Source organism: Bidens hawaiensis, unplaced genomic scaffold (genome assembly GCF_021521415.1).
Source record: "Bidens hawaiensis isolate Kalapana, Puna unplaced genomic scaffold, B.hawaiensis_p1.1 tig00046083_1, whole genome shotgun sequence".
NCBI lineage: Eukaryota > Viridiplantae > Streptophyta > Magnoliopsida > Asterales > Asteraceae > Bidens > Bidens hawaiensis.
Genome location: NW_027498204.1, coordinates 74,690 through 93,819, shown reverse-complemented (window position 1 = coordinate 93,819; position 19,130 = coordinate 74,690). Strand labels below are relative to the sequence as shown.

General features: G+C 35.8%; 3 protein-coding genes and 2 pseudogenes across 3 annotated transcripts; 2 read left to right on the top strand and 3 right to left on the bottom strand.

Moving 5' to 3' along the window:
- Positions 1 to 1,043: 1,043 nt before the first annotated feature.
- LOC143596128 (upstream activation factor subunit UAF30-like) lies at positions 1,044 to 2,185 on the top strand. Its single transcript, XM_077074978.1, has 2 exons — positions 1,044 to 1,217; positions 1,925 to 2,185. Exons 1-2 carry the CDS (start codon positions 1,044 to 1,046, stop codon positions 2,051 to 2,053), a joined length of 303 nt encoding a protein of 100 aa, XP_076931093.1. The 3' UTR covers positions 2,054 to 2,185.
- Positions 2,186 to 3,116: 931 nt separating this feature from the next.
- Positions 3,117 to 6,153, bottom strand: LOC143596127 (zinc finger protein VAR3, chloroplastic-like). Its single transcript, XM_077074977.1, has 5 exons — positions 5,732 to 6,153; positions 5,110 to 5,212; positions 4,778 to 5,001; positions 4,104 to 4,202; positions 3,117 to 4,018 (listed from the first exon to the last, which is right to left on the bottom strand). Exons 1-5 carry the CDS (start codon positions 6,142 to 6,144, stop codon positions 3,202 to 3,204), a joined length of 1,656 nt encoding a protein of 551 aa, XP_076931092.1. The 5' UTR covers positions 6,145 to 6,153; the 3' UTR covers positions 3,117 to 3,201.
- A 943-nt stretch (positions 6,154 to 7,096) lies between these two features.
- LOC143596125 (GDSL esterase/lipase At4g26790-like) lies at positions 7,097 to 9,361 on the bottom strand (annotated as a pseudogene).
- Positions 9,362 to 10,473: 1,112 nt separating this feature from the next.
- LOC143596120 (uncharacterized protein At4g14100 pseudogene) lies at positions 10,474 to 12,143 on the bottom strand (annotated as a pseudogene).
- Positions 12,144 to 13,744: 1,601 nt separating this feature from the next.
- LOC143596126 (grpE protein homolog 2, mitochondrial-like) lies at positions 13,745 to 18,742 on the top strand. The gene is made up of 6 exons (XM_077074976.1): positions 13,745 to 13,891; positions 17,363 to 17,561; positions 17,660 to 17,844; positions 18,020 to 18,187; positions 18,279 to 18,407; positions 18,508 to 18,742. The coding sequence occupies exons 1-6, from the start codon at positions 13,745 to 13,747 to the stop codon at positions 18,574 to 18,576; spliced, it is 897 nt and encodes a 298-aa protein (XP_076931091.1). The 3' UTR covers positions 18,577 to 18,742.
- Positions 18,743 to 19,130: the final 388 nt, after the last annotated feature.

Here is a 19,130-nt window from a genome sequence, read left to right as displayed (position 1 = left end):
TCTAAAATATCAGACTAAGTGTTGTGGGCGATGGATTGAGAGCGCCAACCATGCCACCTCACCCGTTAATCCACCACCAAACCACAACACCTACCAAGTGCCAACCTTGTTGCCCTCTACCCGTCAATCATTTTTTCTTGTTTTTTTAAAATATCTAGTTAAACCACAAGCTGATTATCAAAAATCTGTTCTAATTTTTAAGAGATAGTGCTCATTATTTAACGTTTTGCTTTTAAAGCATGTCACATGGGTTCATGTTCAAAAGCTTACACAGCACATGGGTGCATGTTACCTTTGTCTTTTAAGACCTGACATATTTTGTCAATTTTAGACAATTCTTTTTTAGCCATACCAGAACACAAATCTTCAGGAATTGGTCAAGACTTAATTAAAAGTGTTGGTTAGTTAAACCCTGCTAAGTAACACCTAATGACGCGAGGCTTTAACTAAACAAAACCACAAAAACATAAAAGTTTCAAGATCAAGTCTTAAATTAATCAACGAGTGTTTGATATGTAAATTGGCTAAGGCAAATAATAACCAGACGCTTGCTTCTCTTCTTGGACGGCAAAGTTAAAACCGGCCGGTATATAACCATCAAAGCCTTCGTCAAAATCTCTGGTATGATTCCGAAAAATATTCTCCACTTAACTGTCACAACTGCTTAATTAATTCATTTTACTGCTGTAAAATCCTCTTGTTGTTCATATAATATAACTATGTTTTTTGATTCATTAGATTGTAATATACTAGTATGTGATACGTGCACAGTCGTATTCTAATCAGGGTTAATTTGTGATTGTTCATTCATGGGTTTACATTGTAAGAATAGATTAGAGTTAAAACCAAATGCACACCAGGTGTTCGATGAAATGCCCCACAGAAATGCATTCCACTATTTGCCGAACCTTGTCGATAAATATAATTTTTTACCGTGTTTGGACTAAAAATATGCAATGCTAGTTTCTTGTTACGATAACTATGAGCACTTGCTGCTGTGAATTGTGTTTTTGTTTTAATATTTTTTAATTTGAACAGTGATAATGTTACCGCCAAGGATTAAGAAGGTTGTCACTGATAACCCCAAGAAACTTGCAACTTTGATCGATCTTGTTAACTTGCCTTCGACACTTAGAGAGTTTGTTGGACGGTCCCAAAGTTCGCAACTAGGTTTTTTTAAACATGTGTGGTCCTACATAAAAGACAACAATCTCCAGGTATGTACTAATCTTATCAATTTAGTTTTGTTGTCGCATTCCAAATTCCAATCAGCCGATGTCCCAATGGTTGTTATGTGACTTATGTCCAAGGCTTGATGCAAAACTACTATCGAGCCGGGGGTCTCACCGGAAGCAGCCTTTCTATTCCTACGGGGTAGAGATAAGGCTGTCTACATCTTACCCTCTAGCTTTGCTATTGGTGGGATTTACTGAGTATGATGATGATGATTTATTGTCATATTGCACCTTAGCGTTTGGAGCCAAAAGTTGACACTCTTGAGATGCAAGGTGCAAATAGTGAAATAATCGCCACAAAATGTTTTAAAGATTGAGCTTTCAATCTGTAGTTTTGAATATATATGGACCTTGTCAAACTTAAGATTAACAGTTTCCATCTGTTTGGAAGTTAACCACATGCTTACCATTCACTAGCTAAACGATTGGAGGACCCCTTGCTGGGTTTAGGGGCAGCGCCTTTAAATGGCATGCATAACAAACATGATTCGAGTTATCATTGATTACGGTTTATGAGCACTAGTGAAACCCTTTTTTTTAACAACAAAGCTAAAGCCCAACCAAACAACGTCGTGCTAAAACTTAAACGTTAAAACCTAAACATAAAGTTCAACCTTTTGTGTAGTTTTTTGTTTTTGTTTTTTTTGTTAATCATTACTAATGCATATGCTGCTATTTCTGTAATTCAGGATCCAAACAACAAAAATATAGTAAATTGTGATGCAAAACTGAAGAGTATTCTGTTGGGAAAAACTCAGGTGGAGCTAGCTGAACTTCCCAGGCTAATCAAGCTGCATTTTCCCAAGGTGCAGAAGTGATTCCATTATCTGAGATTCGTACATTTGCCAGTTCACATTATGCAATAGACTGTTTGATTTATCATTGTATAACTACCAGGTTTTAATTGCTCTAAATAACACTGTACGGAACAATTTTCTTTGAGAATATAGATATAGATTATAGCCATATAGGTTTTCCCTTTGATACAAAACTGATTGCAATGAAGTGTGTGCTAAACAAGTTTACATAAAAATAACAGAATATTTCATACCGGGTTATGGAGTTGCAAGATCAACTTAAATTAGGAAGCTTAGATTTGTTTTAAACCACATGTTTGATGGTTCCTTTAAAATAGATTCCACTTCTCTGTTCAGACAATGTGTTGTCTCATGGAGTCAGGGTAAATCAATCGGTACATCAGTCGTAGATATTGCTGGTGATGAAGTCATGTGCCTGATGTAGGCTTGTATTACTTTCATTTTGGACACTCTTAACTTGTTGCGAACCTCTTATCACGGACACATTTTAACTCCTCGTCAAACTCTCATCAAGAGTGCAAGCGTCTAACATACGTGTGTGAAAGTTAGTATTATATTTTCAACTGCATTTCCAACAATAACAATCTAATCAACCAATAACTCAATCTCGAATTATCAGTTTTGTAATTGTGTCTTTTTAAATCTCTCATTCTCCATCAACAAACTTGCTTATACAGTATTTAGTTAGAGATTAGAGTAACATGATAAGAATCAATAGTTGGAAGTAATAAAATAAACTTGTTTAAAATGAAAAGATGACGAGTGAAAATTATTTTCCCTTATTGTGATTATTTTGATTTGACACTTTTAACACAAAAAATTTTAATGTGATTGAAGTAAAAAAAAAAAAAGACACTTGTGCTTGGGTTGGCCCGTTTATTAAACATGCCATATTCAAGTTGCCCTGCTTAATAAACAAGTTATATTACCGACCCAAAACCTATTTATTTTCATGTCGTGTCACGAGTAACCACCAAGAGTTACACGGCAATTTGGTTAAAAAATAAGACCATATAAATGAAAGAGAAATGTGTTCTTGCAATTTGCCAAGCATTTGCCAAAACTGTACCACAACATCCATCTATAACAAAATTCCAAAAATAATAAAATACATTTCATCACTAACTGAAAACATACACCTTTATTCTTCAATCATCATTATTGCCTTCCTTTTTCATTGGATCAGAACTCATTACTCTTAAATTCTTTCTGTACTGAGGAGACGTTAATCTCCTTTCTAATGGCGTTTTCCTCTTGCTAACAACAAACCGATTAACCCCTTTGCGCATTGGCATGATTGAAGGAAAATCTTCATCAGGAATTTGACTCAGCTCAGATATATCTTTAATTTGTGCAACACGTTTGAACCACCTTTCCGCTTTGGCCTCTTCTGACATGTCTAACGGGTCGGGTTCTGTCACTGCTGACCCCTCAAGACTCTTTCCTGTCCACCCAACTTTTCCGTTCATGCTTTCTGGTGCTTTTTGACTCACGTATGAGGTCTCACGTTTAGTCTCGTTTATTCTAAACTGGTTTCTTGTTTCTTGCACAAGATTTTGATCAAAACTGGCATTACTTGGATTCCTGTAAGGATTTTCATTTATTGGTTTTATGGTTGAATGTGTGCTATTGGGTTGCTCTTGGTTATCTTTTCTGGCAAAATGGTTAGGTGGAAATGGAACAAAGCCGCCAGTACTTCCTTTATTATCTATAACTCGGTTTTCCTCTTTATGTATAGGGGTAACTTGGGGAATATCATGTGAAATTTCATTTTTTGAGTCGGTGACACCATGCAACTCCTTTACTTTCTTGAACCATCTTTGTGTTTTATCTTCTTTATCACAATCTGGAGTATGCTTACTCGAAACATAACCCGAGTTGCTTCCGTGTAATGGAGCTGTGTCGGGTCGGCTACACTCACATTTCAAGCACACCGTGTTTTTTCGGTAATTAAAGAAATTGCATCTGAAAAAGAAGATGAACGGTATTGCTTCAGATCTAAAACAAGGGTTTTATAACCTGTAAATGTAGGGTTTGAAGTGATTTTTACCGAGGGCAATCCCATTCCCCATCAGTCTTTTCTCTCTGTGGTCTTGTCTCTTCACATTCAAGGCATTTTGTGTTCCTTGCAAAGTTCATGAAATTGCATCTGCTCGAAACATGGAAATCATAAATGTTCATAAAATTTATGTTAAATGGGTCGTGTTCGGGGTTGGTGGGTCAAACCCGACACGTGCCAGAGAAATTTGACACAATCGACATGAACTCAAACACGACAGTATTATTTGCGAGTTGACATGAGCACAATCCGCTTAATCCATTTTTTTGCACACATATACTCTAAACTACAAATTTTCTAAACAAAAAAATACAAATGTATAAGAAATAATTACAATTAAAACAACAAAACCTACTGCTCATTTGTGGTTTTATCTTTTAAATTTTGGCATAAACTAGTCGACCGGTTTAAGTTATGACATAAAGCACATCTTTTTAGAAAAGTTTTAAAAATAAACAGGTTAAGCTGGTCAAGGTCGGCTTGAACACGACCTGTTTAGCTAAAAGTGTTCACGGGTTAGACCTGAAACTGATCCGAACCCATCTACGCTAACTCAAACCGCAAATTTTCATGTTATGCTCATGTCATCGGTTAGATTCAATTATCCAAGTACTCAAAAGAAAGTTGGTTAGCGTAAATGAATCAAAACAAGAATTGCAACTTACTTTAGGCATATCCAATCACCCCTCTTCATTGTAATATTCGGTCCAAGATTTCTTGGCGTTTGTTCATACTGCTCTGATACCCGGCCTCTATTGGCAAGATTAACGATCTCTTGCAACATGCTTCTCACAGATGATTCAATAGCCTCATTAAAGTTTCTTTGAGGATTGTTTGCATAACTCAAAATATACTTCATCAAGTCTACTGATGTTGCTTCATTCGATCCCTGTCTTCAGTTTAACATAACAAACGAGATCACATAAAAACCCGAATATGCTCTATGATCATAGTTATACATATTCAATGAAGCATACAAACTGTATAAGAAGGTAACCTGTAAGAAAGACCTCATTCTTCTCTCGGTTTCACCCGCACTTTTGAACAGTAATGGATATCCGTTGTTGATCATCACTTCAATATCCTTCATTGGAAGCCACCTGAAAAAAGATTCAGTTTTTGCAATTAGCTTAGGAGCATATGAACTAGTAATTTAGGGTTTATAACCAGGGGTGCAAACGAGCTGAGCCGTTTGATGAAAAGCTCGAAACAAGCTGACCCTTATCAAGCCTAAGCCTCAAATAAAGCTTGTTTAGTTATCGAGCCCGTGATCAAGCCTTGTATGGGAATATCGTTTAGGTTCGCCGAACCTTAATGAGCCTGTTGTATTTTTAAGTTTTAACTCTTATGAGCTTCTATGCATTAATTTCACACTGCACAGCCGAGCTAGAGCCTAGACTCATTAAGGTTTTTCTCAAAATGTATAAAAATAATTTAAAACGTACACAAATTAACATATTTTAAAAAAACCGATCCCGAACCAAGCTCGAGCTTGAGAAAACTGACTCACCCGAGCTATAGAAAAAGAGCTCCCTCCTAATTCAAAACGAGCTAAGCTCAAGCCTCGGGTGTACACCGGTAATGTATAACTAAAGGTAGAAAAGATTCGTATTGCATACCCTAAAATTTCCGGTCTATGACGAGCAAACGCCAAACACGAATTAGCAGCAGCTGCAAATTCCTTGGATAAACTCCCATTCTCCACAAACTCATCCTCAATAATATTATTATGATTTTCGTTATAGTAGCCTGCAAAAGTTAGGGTTTCAAGTAGGTGAGACCACTCCGGCCAAGGATGAGACGGCGGAGCACGGTGGCCGTTGACGGAATTATTATTATTATTTTGGTGGAACCCATAATTAGTTCCTCCGGAGTAAAACCTTGCAGTCGGATTAGGGCGGGTGGGGGCAGTGAATGGGAAGAAGGTAATAATATTAATATTGTGGCGGCGAGCTAAGCGGAGGAGATTGATGGGGAGTTGGTGGTGAAGTAGAGATGAAAAGACTAGTAGTCTTGATGATGCTCCAGCCATTTGGTTTGAAGATTGAGATGAGGCTCCGGTCGTTAACCTAAAACAAAGCAAACCCAGCCGCTGACTAATTATTGGCCCATAACATCAACAAGCCCACTTTGCAAAGATTAATGGGCCGAAATTACATTTTCATATTTATGCACTTATGTTTGGACATCCACTAACCTGTTCTGGGCTTCTGGCTACAAATTGGTTTAAGAAGAAAAATGTGCAACTAGATTCAGTCCGGGTCTAAAACCAGTTTTAGTCTCCAAGTGCAAACCCGTATATGAACTGCGAGTCTGGGTCGAGCTGGAAACCGGTTTACCGGTGGGTTATGTATGTACTTATGGAGGACGTGAGCTGACCTTAAAGACTGTCCTCAACGGGGGTGACCCAACTAGCCAAATCATATGTTGAGCCTAAATTGAGGGTGTGGGGTTCTTTAAGTAGGCATTTTATTAATAAAATAAAAACAAACTACAAGGTTAGTTAGTTTAAACATGAACCAAATTACTCAAATCAGTTTCGTGGTTTTGAAAAATTCAAAACGGACCGACTTGAGGAACCCATATTACAGTTTACACACAAACGTGTAAATATATACATTATACATAATATTTTGGGTCATGTAAATGGACATTTGTTAATTGATTGTAGTCAATTAGGCCTTAAACGTAAAATCCAAACTTCTTTGTTGATCTATTTTATGATGTAGTGGACATTTGTAAACTTCTTAAACTATAAACTTTTTTAGTTTTTCGTTACTGGTTTAGATATTAGGGATAGAAAACAGAAGTTGATAGCCAGAGGCCTCAAGTTTGAATATCACTTTAGCCTTTAGGCTTCGAAATATATATGCTGAGTGGCCCATATCACCCTAACCACCCCATGTCATTTTTTTCTTCCTTTAACATCTCAAGTTTATAATGGAAAAATGGAAGACCGGATTAAAACAACCAAAACAAAGTAGGAAATGTCGGTGGCGATGTTGCTATATAGCATTTGTGCACTTGATTAATACAATCTAGTGATGTTGCACAAACCATTCACTTATCTATATAAGATTAGCTACAGAAATCCTGCCAAAGTGTTGTTCAATGCATGTTCTGCAACTATGAAGTTCGTCTTCTCGGATGGGTGAAACGAATCCCAAAATACATACTTATTAGCAATGTCACATGTGAATGGGTTAAATTTGTTGCACAAGTAACTCATTTCATATCTTCCTGTTGCACAGCATGCTCGCTCTCCAACCACAAACCCTGAGATAGTTTGCACTTGATCATCAATACATTCTAAACTGTTGAACACACGTATAGTATAATAATCGTCAAAGTTAAAGAATAACTTACCAAAAGAACTTGGATTATTGATGATATCATTGAGAATGGTATAAATGTCTGAGTAGACCCATTGTATGCCACCCAACTCCTGGTTCATATTTGTGACCAATTGCTGCAACTTCATATTGTACTCCGAGCCACATAATTGTATTTATCTATACATATCAAGTAATGTTTGGTTCTTTCTAATGGCAAACAACCCATTGGAGGAAGCCCGGCTATGGATATTTTACGCGCTCCTAGATTATATAAATCTGTGATGAAGTTTCTGGCTTTCACTAAAAGAAAATTCTCATATTCGTCAACGGAATAAGCCATTCGTCTAAGTGGAAGTGCATAATAGTTTTCGATGAAATCATTTGTTCCTAGACTTATAAGGTAAAGTGCTTCAGTTAATACTTTGGTAGCTTCTGCACCTCCAAATTCAATCATCATTTTGTTCTGGTATTCCTTGAAGTATTCGAGCTGCCTCCATAGCGGTATGACCGACTGCAATTACTTTCTGACTATAAGTTATGTGTTTTCTTTAGAGATGGTAAAATGGCTGGTTCGAGCGGGTGGATAAATGGTCAAAACAGCTTCATGTTAATCTGCTCTTTGTGATAGAGTGACAAAACATTTTTTTTATCTAAAATTTATTTAAACTTTCTTATAAGTAATTGGTGTGACACAAATGATTGCATAAAGTATATGATTTTATTGATAATCTTCTTCTTAGGAATAAAGATACTTAGTAGAGCTATGCTAAAAAGTATATTATACCTAAAAAGTGTAAGAAGTCATCAGAAGACACCACGTGCCTCAGGAAATTCCGGGAGCAATAAAACACGTTGATGCACCGTCAAAAAAAACTTGTGCTGATGCTCGTGAAAAGAAAACGCGCTGATCGTTATAATTTCCTTTTTACACTTTTTATGCAAAAGTTTTCTTTTTAGTAGAAACTTTCACTAAGATAATTAGAAAGTGTTATACATTAAAAGTACATTTTGCATGACTTTTTGCCTAACCTGCTTTCTTTTAAGCTGTCAGAGATAATACACAACGTCTAATCGACACGTTCATGATCAAATATGTCAAAATTGTCACTTATAATTTAATTGTTAATGAGTAAATAAAGTCATTTATTAGCTTCACTAAGATACCAAACCTTGAAGTTCTAATGAGATTGGAGACTATAACAATATAAGAATGGGAGTATGTTGACCAACTTAACATGAACGTTTGACCATTATTCAACCCGGTATCCCACACGGCCACACTAAGTACCAATTTGACCCGCTACCTAACCTGCCCATTGCCACATATTAAAAAAGTTAAAAACTTACCATAATTGCAGAGGTAAGATTATCATAACCGGTTCCAGCTGAAGCAAAACTGACTCCTTTTGCAAAATCTGCTATACCATAATGCGGGTCCAAGTAGGCAGGTATTAGAGACCTGATTCCGAACCCCTCGGAGATAAAATCCGTTGCGATCCGCCCATTAGAAAAGCAACCCGTGGGTCGGGCATCAAAGAAGTCACAGCCATAGGGCTGAAAATTACTCTTGGCAATAGTAGCCATTTGATTATTGTTACCAGGATCCACAGAAGAGTCTCCGAACACGATAATCGAGGTTACTTTCGCTTGAAGTTGAATTATTATTAAATGAGCCAGAAAACAACCAAATAACAACAAAGGTATGCCTTTTATTCCTGCCATTAATTGTTGCAAATAGGCAAATATTATTACAAATGAAGCTGGTTGATTGAGTTTTTAAAGATGGAAATGAGATTGATAAGGTTTTTGTATCAAATGTTGCATTAATGTTGTTTACGTGTCATTTTGTTTTGTGGGGCAAAAGTATACCTTTAGATACTGATTTTGTGGCTTTTATGATTCTTTAAGAAATGAGATAATGTAGGGTGGCAGAATCTGTGGGTGTATCACATGTTTCACTTGAATCTTGTTCTTGAAGTTTCAGAGGAATCTATGTTGTAACGGAAAACATTTTCATTAAATCTGCTGATATTGAATGTTGGCAGCTGATGTTGAATGTCAGTATTAAATATTATCTGGCTATGAAAACCCAAAAAATAAAAACAAAGAACCCAAAAAAATAAACGTATTGTCGTATCAAAAAATAAATTCGTTAACACCCAAATGCAACAAATTAGCATAATTAAAATTATTAAAAAAAACAACCGTGCTGCGTTGGCAGACTCAATCGGTATCCAGTTATGGCACCGAAACTAAACCAAAAAGTAAATTCGTCAACGTTCAAATACAACAAATTAACATATTTATAATAAAAAAACAATGCAAACATTTTAAAACAAAACAAAAATCACGGCAAACAAACAAGGAAAAAACGAACCTCACTCAATTCAGCCTAGAGGTGCACAAATCAGGTATTTTAAGAAACCGGAATCGGGTAGGAACCGGTTCCGAGTATAGTCGGGTATTTCACCGGGTTCTCCGGGAGGTTTCAGGTAGGGTCGGGTTTTGACCGGGTATTTCCGGTTTTGGTTTCGGCAGTTCCGGGTATGACTCCAAGAAGAAATCCAATACCAGGTCGTACCCGTGGATCGGATATGGGTAGGAACTGGTTCCGGGTCGGGTCCGAAACCGGGTATTCTGTGCACCTCTAATTCAGCCCATATCCCTCTCTCTCTATAAACTTCTCTCTAGACTATATAAATGCAAGCATAAATCATGTAAATATAATACTGACTTGACCGTCAGATAAAGTCCCGAGACTATGGTCCATAGTCTCAGGACCTCGGGTTATCTCATGTACTTCCTCCATCACAGTCTCAACCGGAAAAAAAACCCATTTAACACAACCGAACAATTTGTCAACCAAACCGAATCACAAAACCCGACCCAACCGAATAACAACAAACCCAACTGATCTTTGCAACCACACATACATTCTTGAAGACAATGGTTATTCCTTCACATGTTAAATAAATATTATTAAGCCGACGGAACAAACTAATAGGATCACATTGCGTGACTTACTGTTACACACTTGCGATTCTGCGAGAGGCAAAATTAACCAAACCTCGATGTGTGATGCTGCTGCTATTAACGTCTGCCAATGTGGCAACCGGAGTAGTCTTCTCGAAGCAATACCATGGAACCTGCCACTTTGCATCCTCAAGAGCTGCACCTACTTCAAATGTCATCACATGTGCTTCTCTTCCTGCATTCACACTCACAAATCATCAATACCCAAAACTAAGCAGACCTGAAACTGAAAAAATAAAAATTAAAAAAAACCAGAAAAAAGAAAAAAAAAAGATTTGGCAGTTTAGTTTTATGCTTTTGTAAAATCTGTGTTTGGTTTTAGTTTTGCATGAAATGCAAACCGAGAAAACCGAACCGAATTTCTAGATTTCATTTTTATTTTTCACTTGAAGTAATTTATAAGAATTTAATAAATATGTAACTCAGGTATTTGAACCCAAACATAATAATCAATTAGTTATTACTTAACAAAATGATTTAGCCCTAAATTCATTATTTTGGGTAAAATAAAAAAAATCGGTCCGAAATTTTCAAGCTAAAATGGCAAAATCAAACAGAAACTAAATGAAAACCAAAACAAAAAGGTTTTCAAGAAACCAAAGACTGATGTTTCGGTTTTTTGTTTGGTTTTAGCTAGGGGTGTGCATGAAACCGAAAAAACCAAACCCAATCATAAACCGACAGTTTGGTACTTTGGTATCGTATTTGTCTAAAAACCGGATTTTCAATTCGGTTATGCATGTAATTAAAACCGAAACTAAAAACGACGGTTTGGTTTCATATGTTTCCAAAAACCGAACCTTCGGTTTGGTTTTGTGCAAAATTAAAACCGAAAAAAACGAACCAGGCCGAACTTATAGAGTTTCATTTTTTAGCCCAAATGCTTAGTAGTCAATTAATTATTAACTAACAAAAAAAAAAAAAAACTTATACCAATCCATTATTTTTAGCCTGACTTTTTTATACGGCCAAAAATTTTCAAGCTTATATGACAAAACCGAACCCAAACCCATACCAAAGTAAAAAAAAAAAAACTGAAATTGTTTTCAAGAACCAAAATTTCAGTTTTTGGTTCAATTTTAGCCCAAAACCGACCCAGCCCCAATCCTAATTTTCTAAATTTCCCCCCAAATTGCCAATCACATACTACAATTGTAAACCAATTGGTAAAGTGATTTAACTATATACCAGTATAGAACACCCAATGCACGGGCCGTTTGGTTTCCACATGTTCATAATAAGTAATAAACTCCGCCTTCTCCCACACGTGACACAAAAACCCGTCCACGTGACGTTGCCCGACGTAATTGGCTCCGTCGAGCCAATTAGGTCGGAGGATTCCGACCTCCAGCTGAGCTGACGAGCACTGCTGGAGGTCGGAATCCAGAGTATAAGAAAAAGTACTGCCGTTGTTCCACTCGAGGTCGTATAATATGCTTCCAAGCTGGCGTTGTATGATGTTGAAGTTGCGGCCGTTGGTCCAGTCGTACCAGAGGTCGATTGTTTGGAGTATGCCGGTGTAGTTCATTACTAGGAGTGAGTGGAATTGGTGTGGCCATGGGGTTGGGGTTGGGGTTGGGGTTGGGGTCGGGGTTGTGGACACGATGACGGATAATGCCAAGATTACGAGCATTGAGGTGGTTATTGATGACGTCGGCACCATTGTTGGTGGTGGGATAGAAGAAAGGTGGGCGAGTGTTATCTGGTGTTAGGAACACTAAGTTTTATACGATAAATAATTACATTAAAAACGTTATATTTTTTTCCTTTGTTTAATTAAATAATATTATTTTATATTGTTACAATTACAGTTTTCTCTTTTCATCTTATAATTTATAAAAAATTACTATCTTTTTCTCAAATTTACAAAAAATCACTACATTTTCTTTCTTCACCCTATAATTTACACTCACAATCACTCAGAGCATTCTCATTCAACCCCTTATATTATGTAAGGTGTGTTTTTATATTTAGATAGTGATTCAGGGTGTTGTGAGTGAAGAAAAGAGAAAAGGTAATGATAAAAGGTATAAAAAGTATTATTTAATTGAAATGAAGAGAGAAAATAAAGTGAGTTTTAGTGTAATTTTTTGTTTGAAGATAGAGGGTGGGATGAGAATGCTCTCAAAACCCCACCCTATAATTTACAAACTCCGCTCACACAAATTTGGGGGATAGGAATCATAGGATGAATGCTCTTACTAGTTTCATGTAAAGGATTTTTGTAAGGCGAGGTGGTGTGTTGACTTGGGTTAACTTCTTGTTAGTGTAATTGATTAGCGTAAGATCGGAAGCTTGACTAAAAAAGGTTTGATAACCGATTAGTCAATTTCTTAGGGGTTTTTTTTTGAAAAACAAATTTAATTATATAGAAACAACATAGCAAAGATGGTTAATTGCGAATGCAATCAGAACAAAATATACCACAAAACAAGATGTCATGTTAGGCTTAATCAAAAAGCGACATGCAAATCACCTCAAAAACGACCAATCTAGCTTATAAAATTTTTTTGAATTGGACCTGTTTTTAATCCATAGGTAGGAATGACTTTAATCCTCTAATATTGTAGAATATCTTATCATTTTTTGTAGAAGCCGATGTTGCTCACTCGACACGATTGGGTTGTTCCATATAAACTTAAGAGTGAACGACAATTATCGCTAAAGTACCTACCTCGATGGTTTGGCAAAGCTCACGATTATTACTCAAATACCTTATCCTTAGATGCGTCATCAGTATGAGCATTAAGGAAAGTAGTGATCGTTGACTTTTAACTTTATTGTTTTCCATATAAACTCTAGATACAACCACTGGCTTGTCTACTGACACGAGGCAGGAAAATAAATTAGCTTTTAAAAATAGGAAAATTGAATTTTAATGATCTCAACTTTCTGTTATTGTTGATAATAATCCCAATTTAGTTTATTCTTACCAGTGGTCCCAAATTTAAAAAAACTGGCTCTCAATAGTCTTTCGTTAAAAAAAACCTAACAACGTCATGTTTTTTTTTAATTTCAAACTGACTTTTTAGGGCTTTTGATCGGAAGGAGAATACGAGTCGATTAAAATAAAGTTGGAATTATTAAAATCCAATTTTACTTAAAAATAAATAAATAAAATCTGGATCCGACCCGTTTTCTTTGTTCCCGGACACATAAGAACCCTAACAATACTCTCTTCTTAAAACCCCAAATATTCGATAAAAAAACTCGTCACATTTCATCATCATCATCATCATCATCATCTGTTGTAGAAATTGAGACATGTTAGTCGGCAGGATTGCAAGGACCGTGGCTAGTCGGTGCCGGAGCTCTTTATTCCTCCGTGGCGGACCTCATAATAATAATAATATTAATCATCTTCTCTTGATTTCAAATCAATTTCACTCTCTTCCTGATTCACAGAACAAGGTATTGATCTATGTTATCTAGGGTTTATGTATTCATTTGATTAATTATTGCGTTGCATACCAGTTAGGGTTTTATTAGGGTTTAAGGGGTGCTTGGATTTCATGTTAATTCTTTTAAGATTTGCTTTGTTTACTCCAAAATTATTAATTTTCATTACATTCTTTTAGATTTTTATCTATAGTATACTTTGCAAGTGATCCCCAACTAAAAAAATTGATAATGAATAGAGATTAATGGACTTTTTTTTTTAATTTTAATTTTTGTATGTATTTGTCTGCTGTGGCTTATGATCGGCTTAATAGGTTAGTTGTTTAGTAATTGTATGGTATATTTCACATTGTTGCTTATAGATTCAGCACTCTGTGGTTCACTACTCGGTCAGCTAATTTTTCGAGTTTAATTAGTAGGGTTTTTAATCCTAGCACTTATACTCTCAGTTCGGTCAATGTTTCAACAATTTCGATTTTTTCTTATATGATTTTATAATGTAAATTGCAAAAGTTTGTTGGCATTTTATCAACTTTCAGTTACCTGTTTGCCCAGTGACTTATGTTTATTTTAAATACTTTTTGGCAGTTACTTTTGCTCAGCAACTTTTTTTTTTATTTTGTCATCAGTTAAGTGGGTTTTAGATGTGTGATTGAGTTACACACTTATATTAAATGGCACGTGAAGCTGAATATTGCAATTCTCATGGGAGGGACGGGTAGTTACTTTTCTTGATCTGTTGTGGTCTGGTGACAGTAAAGCTGTTATGAACACTGTAATGTCACTAAATTGGAATCGACGCTTTGTGTTTTGAGTAGGCAACAAGTTCTGGTCAATCATATTTGTCTGTTCAATCATATTTGTGATGTTACGGCTTGCTAAAAATTTATTTTTATGTTTTTTCTTTTTTTCACATAATTGCAATCTTATGATTTGTTAATAATTGGTTAATAGTTTTTAGTATACCAGAAGGAGTTTCTGTGTCTTCAACAGTGCTCTTGCTAATGTGTTCATTGCGTATTTGTTATTATTGTTGTTGTTGTTACTTACTTGTTATTACCCTGATTGTTATTCTAATATGGATAGGAGAATTCCTATGTTGCTACCAGCCTCTTTATACTAATAAGGGTGTCAAAACTTGAAGATTATAATTCATGGAGTCTAGTTATTTATTTTTGTTGTCTGTTTAACTAGGGCTGGCATATCTTGTATACCTGTACACTACACGAAAAATTATCCCCTACTTGTATCCCAAACACGAACATGAACCTGTTACTACTTGGTATACACGATAAAACACGATAATACACGATAAGAGCTGTTTAGAAACACATATTTGACAACCTGTTTAGAGAAACAAAAGTCGTCGAAAGTAGAGAGATTATTAACTTACTAAGCAGTGTTAACGATGAGGCAGCAAGATGTGACGACCGGAGGAAGCACCGGCGGCTGCGGGGCCGGAGTTTAGAGGCGACACTGATGGCCGGAGTTCAGAGGAGGAGCTGATGGCCGGAGAAGGGCTGATAGCCGGAGAGGGAATGCTGTGAGTGGTGATTGAGAGTGGGAATGCTTTAAGAATTTAGGGTTTAGGATAACGTATAATTATATGTAATTTAATTATAAAAGTCAAACCACGTACTTAACAGGTAAACATGTATTTTACTTGTTTAGACACGAAAATTAACACGTAAATTCGTGTCTACCTGTTTAGCACACGAAACCTGTTAAGGCCTTACCTGATACCTGTTAAAGTCATGTAGGTATTTGTCGTGTATTCTTGTCTCGTGTATAAATTGCCAGCCCTATGTTTAACCAAATCTTTATATACATAAAACAGACTCCTTCATAGTGATCTATCATTATTTTTCTCTAAATCCGTTAGAAATCTTTATCTATAAATCCAAGTTTACAATTAGAAAAATAAATTGTTTAATTATTTTAAATAAAAAATGAATTTTGAGTTCTCAATCAGTTTTGAAGATATCAAATGAGAGTGATTCTGTTTTTGAATATATGAGTTGTTTAGATTTTCATTCATAATCTTTCCATGACCTAATTGTAAATTCACCTTTTTTTTCTACAATCAAGGCATACTTAGAATGTTTTAGAATATGATAGTGCAAACTGTTAGGTTGTGGAGGCTGTTTTGGCAGCCGGCCCTAGCCACATAAGGAAAGAATTTTATTTAATTGCAAATCAGCTATTTTAGGCAGGAAGATCAATTACCTTGTTTTAGTCTTTTTACAAATATAAAGACTAAAGCCGGTCAGCAGGTCTGCCAGAAGTCAGTAGGTTAGGTTTACAAGTGGTATCACTGAATCAGAGCTCAGGCTCGTTGTTTTATTGGGTTATCATGGCAGAAGATTGGAATATTGAGGTCGACAAGTTTGATGGGCATGACTTCTGGTTTTGGAAGAAGCAGATAGAGGCTTATCTGTATCTGAAACAGTTGCACCAACCGTTGTTGGGAGAGAAACCAAAAGATATGGCTGATGCAGATTGGGAGTTGCTGGATCGAAAGGCTTTGGCAGAGATCAGACTTTCGTTGTCGAAGAACATTTTCTACAGCGTCGTCAACGAAAAGACCACATATGGGTTAATGAAGACTTTATCCAAGATGTATGAAAATCCGTCGGCTTGGAACAAAGTTTTTCTGATGTGGCAGTTAGTCAATGCCAGAATGAAAGAAGGTGCTTCAGTTAGCATTCATATCAATCAGCTTAAATCAATCATAGGGCATTTATCATCGGTTGGTATTAAATTTGTTGAAGAGATTCAGGCGCATTTTCTTTTATCTTCTCTGCCTGAGAGTTGGTCAGAAATAGTTACAAAAATTAGTTTTTCATTTGAAACTACTAAGTTTACGTTTGAAGGTATTCGTGACTTAATTCGGGCAGAAGACATACGCCGCAGGAGTTCAGGAGAATCTTCAAACTCACTGTTAAGCACCGAAGGCAGAGGAAGAAATTTTGAACAAGGAAACAATCAGGGCAGAAAGAGGGGACAGTCAAAATGCCGGCAAGACATCACTTGTTGGTATTGCCAACAGGTCGGGCACTTCAGAAATAAGTGCACAACTTTGGCAGCTGCTAGAGATAATCGATCATCTAACTAGGGGAGTCGTATTGGATTAGAGAAATCTTTCTGTACAGCTGTGATGTTGCCCAACATGGCAATTTGCTTTGTTTTCTATATATTTTAGTATTAACATGTCCTCTTCTTTTTACACCAACTTGGAAGTTATAATGATTTTTGTTATTTTTCTGTTTGGGTTAAAATTAATGTGGTTGGTTAGCATTTATGCTTATTGGTTGAATCATACCTTTTGTTGTAGATTAAATAAGATTCGGATTCTTGTTCATTTAAATGTTTCATGAAAAATATTACTTTTGTCGAATCATAATGATAAGGAAGTTATTCCATTTGGTCCCACTTTTGGTTTCATGGGTTGTAGGTTTCTTATCAATGCTGTATTTGTTGCAGGTGATAACAGGTCAAATTTCTTTATTACATAATTATATCTACAATTTCTCGCCTTTTCAAAGATTTGGATTCTCATCATCTGCATCTCCTGAGTCCAATGAAAAAGAAAATGAAAATGGAAAAGAAACTGCAAATGGAAAAACTGCAGGCAGTTCAAATGATGCAAAAGAAAATGAAAATTCTGATGACCAAGGACAAGGTTTTGTTATTAAATACTCAAGTTAATAACACATTAATGTCTGGTTTTTAAAAGTTGCGACCAGCTAAATCGTACTTTGTTTTTTGAGTGCCGTTTAGGTGAGGAAGACTTGACAATGGAGGATCTGTACAAACTTGTGACAGAGGAAGATGAACTTTTGAAGACAAAACAAGAAGAAATTGAGAAAATGAAAGATAAAGTTCTTCGAACGTATGCAGATATGGAAAACATCATGGACAGGACAAAAAGAGAGGCGGAAAACTCAAAGAAATTTGCAATTCAGGTTTAATATCTTTCTAGTGATAGATATTTATCAGTTAAAGAGGTTTATTATTTGTTTTAATAGGTATTTGTTAGGAGTTAGCATTTTGTTCTTTTTAATAGTAGTAGCTATGTTTAATATTTTTCTTAATTAAATTAATGCCCATATTTTGTGTTTATGCATTTATATGTTGCAGAATTTTGCAAAGAGTTTGCTGGATGTTGCAGATAATCTTGATCGGGCTTCCTCAGTTGTAAAAGAGAGTTTTGCAAAGATTGATACATCTAAGGACACTGCTGGTGCTGTTCCACTTCTGAAAACACTCTTAGAAGGTGTTGAAATGACTGAAAAGCAGCTGGCAGAGGTAACATGTCCCTTTAAAACAATATTTTATATATATTTGAGTTTTTCTATAGTAAAGCAATTTAAGAGGTTGATGAATTTGTTGATTTCAGGTTTTTAAAAAATATGTTGTGGAGAAGTATGATCCGATAAATGAGGAGTTTGATCCAAACAGGCACAATGCAGTTTTTCAAGTACCAGATGCGACAAAGCCTCCTGGTATTGTTGCAGTTGTGCTCAAGGTATAATGGCACCCTACCAATTTCATATATTTAATAGCTTTAGTTGTGATTCAATAATGTGCAGAACACTTGATCATGTTGTTTTCTTTTGGTTTTGCAGGCGGGATACATGCTGCATGATCGAATCATACGGCCTGCTGAAGTTGGCGTTACTATAAAGGCGTGTTAGCATTAAATATACAAGTGGTGTTGGATCCTGATACCTCTTAAGTGAGATTATATTAAAAGATTTTTACATTTTGTCGTGTTAGCATGGGGCTTTATTCAGTATTTTAACTGAACTTTTTCTATTTACTTAATTTTTTGTAGCGAGTGTAATAAATTTTTGATACATATAGAGGAGGGTATAGAGGTTCTATAATACCATCCACCTTATGCCTCAACTTGCAAGGTGGGTGACTCCCACAGTAGGTTGAAACAGGATATCAGATCAAGATGAACTTGCTAAATAAATAGGTTGAAATTTGGCACCCCTAACTTAATATCAAAACCGGTTCATTGTTTTTCTTTTCTTTTCAAAAGACAAATTTTATTAAAAAAACACCAAGCCGGAGCAAGGCAAATACAAGAAGTTACAAAATGAAGCAAAATTACAGAAAGGAGAAGTCATGTCAGTCTCTCCAAAGAATAGACTCTGTTTTGATCTATTCTTTATTGGTAGAAAAGCGAGCGACTTGATGTCTTCCAGTATTTTTGACACTTAAGCTTCTTTGTTTGAAAATT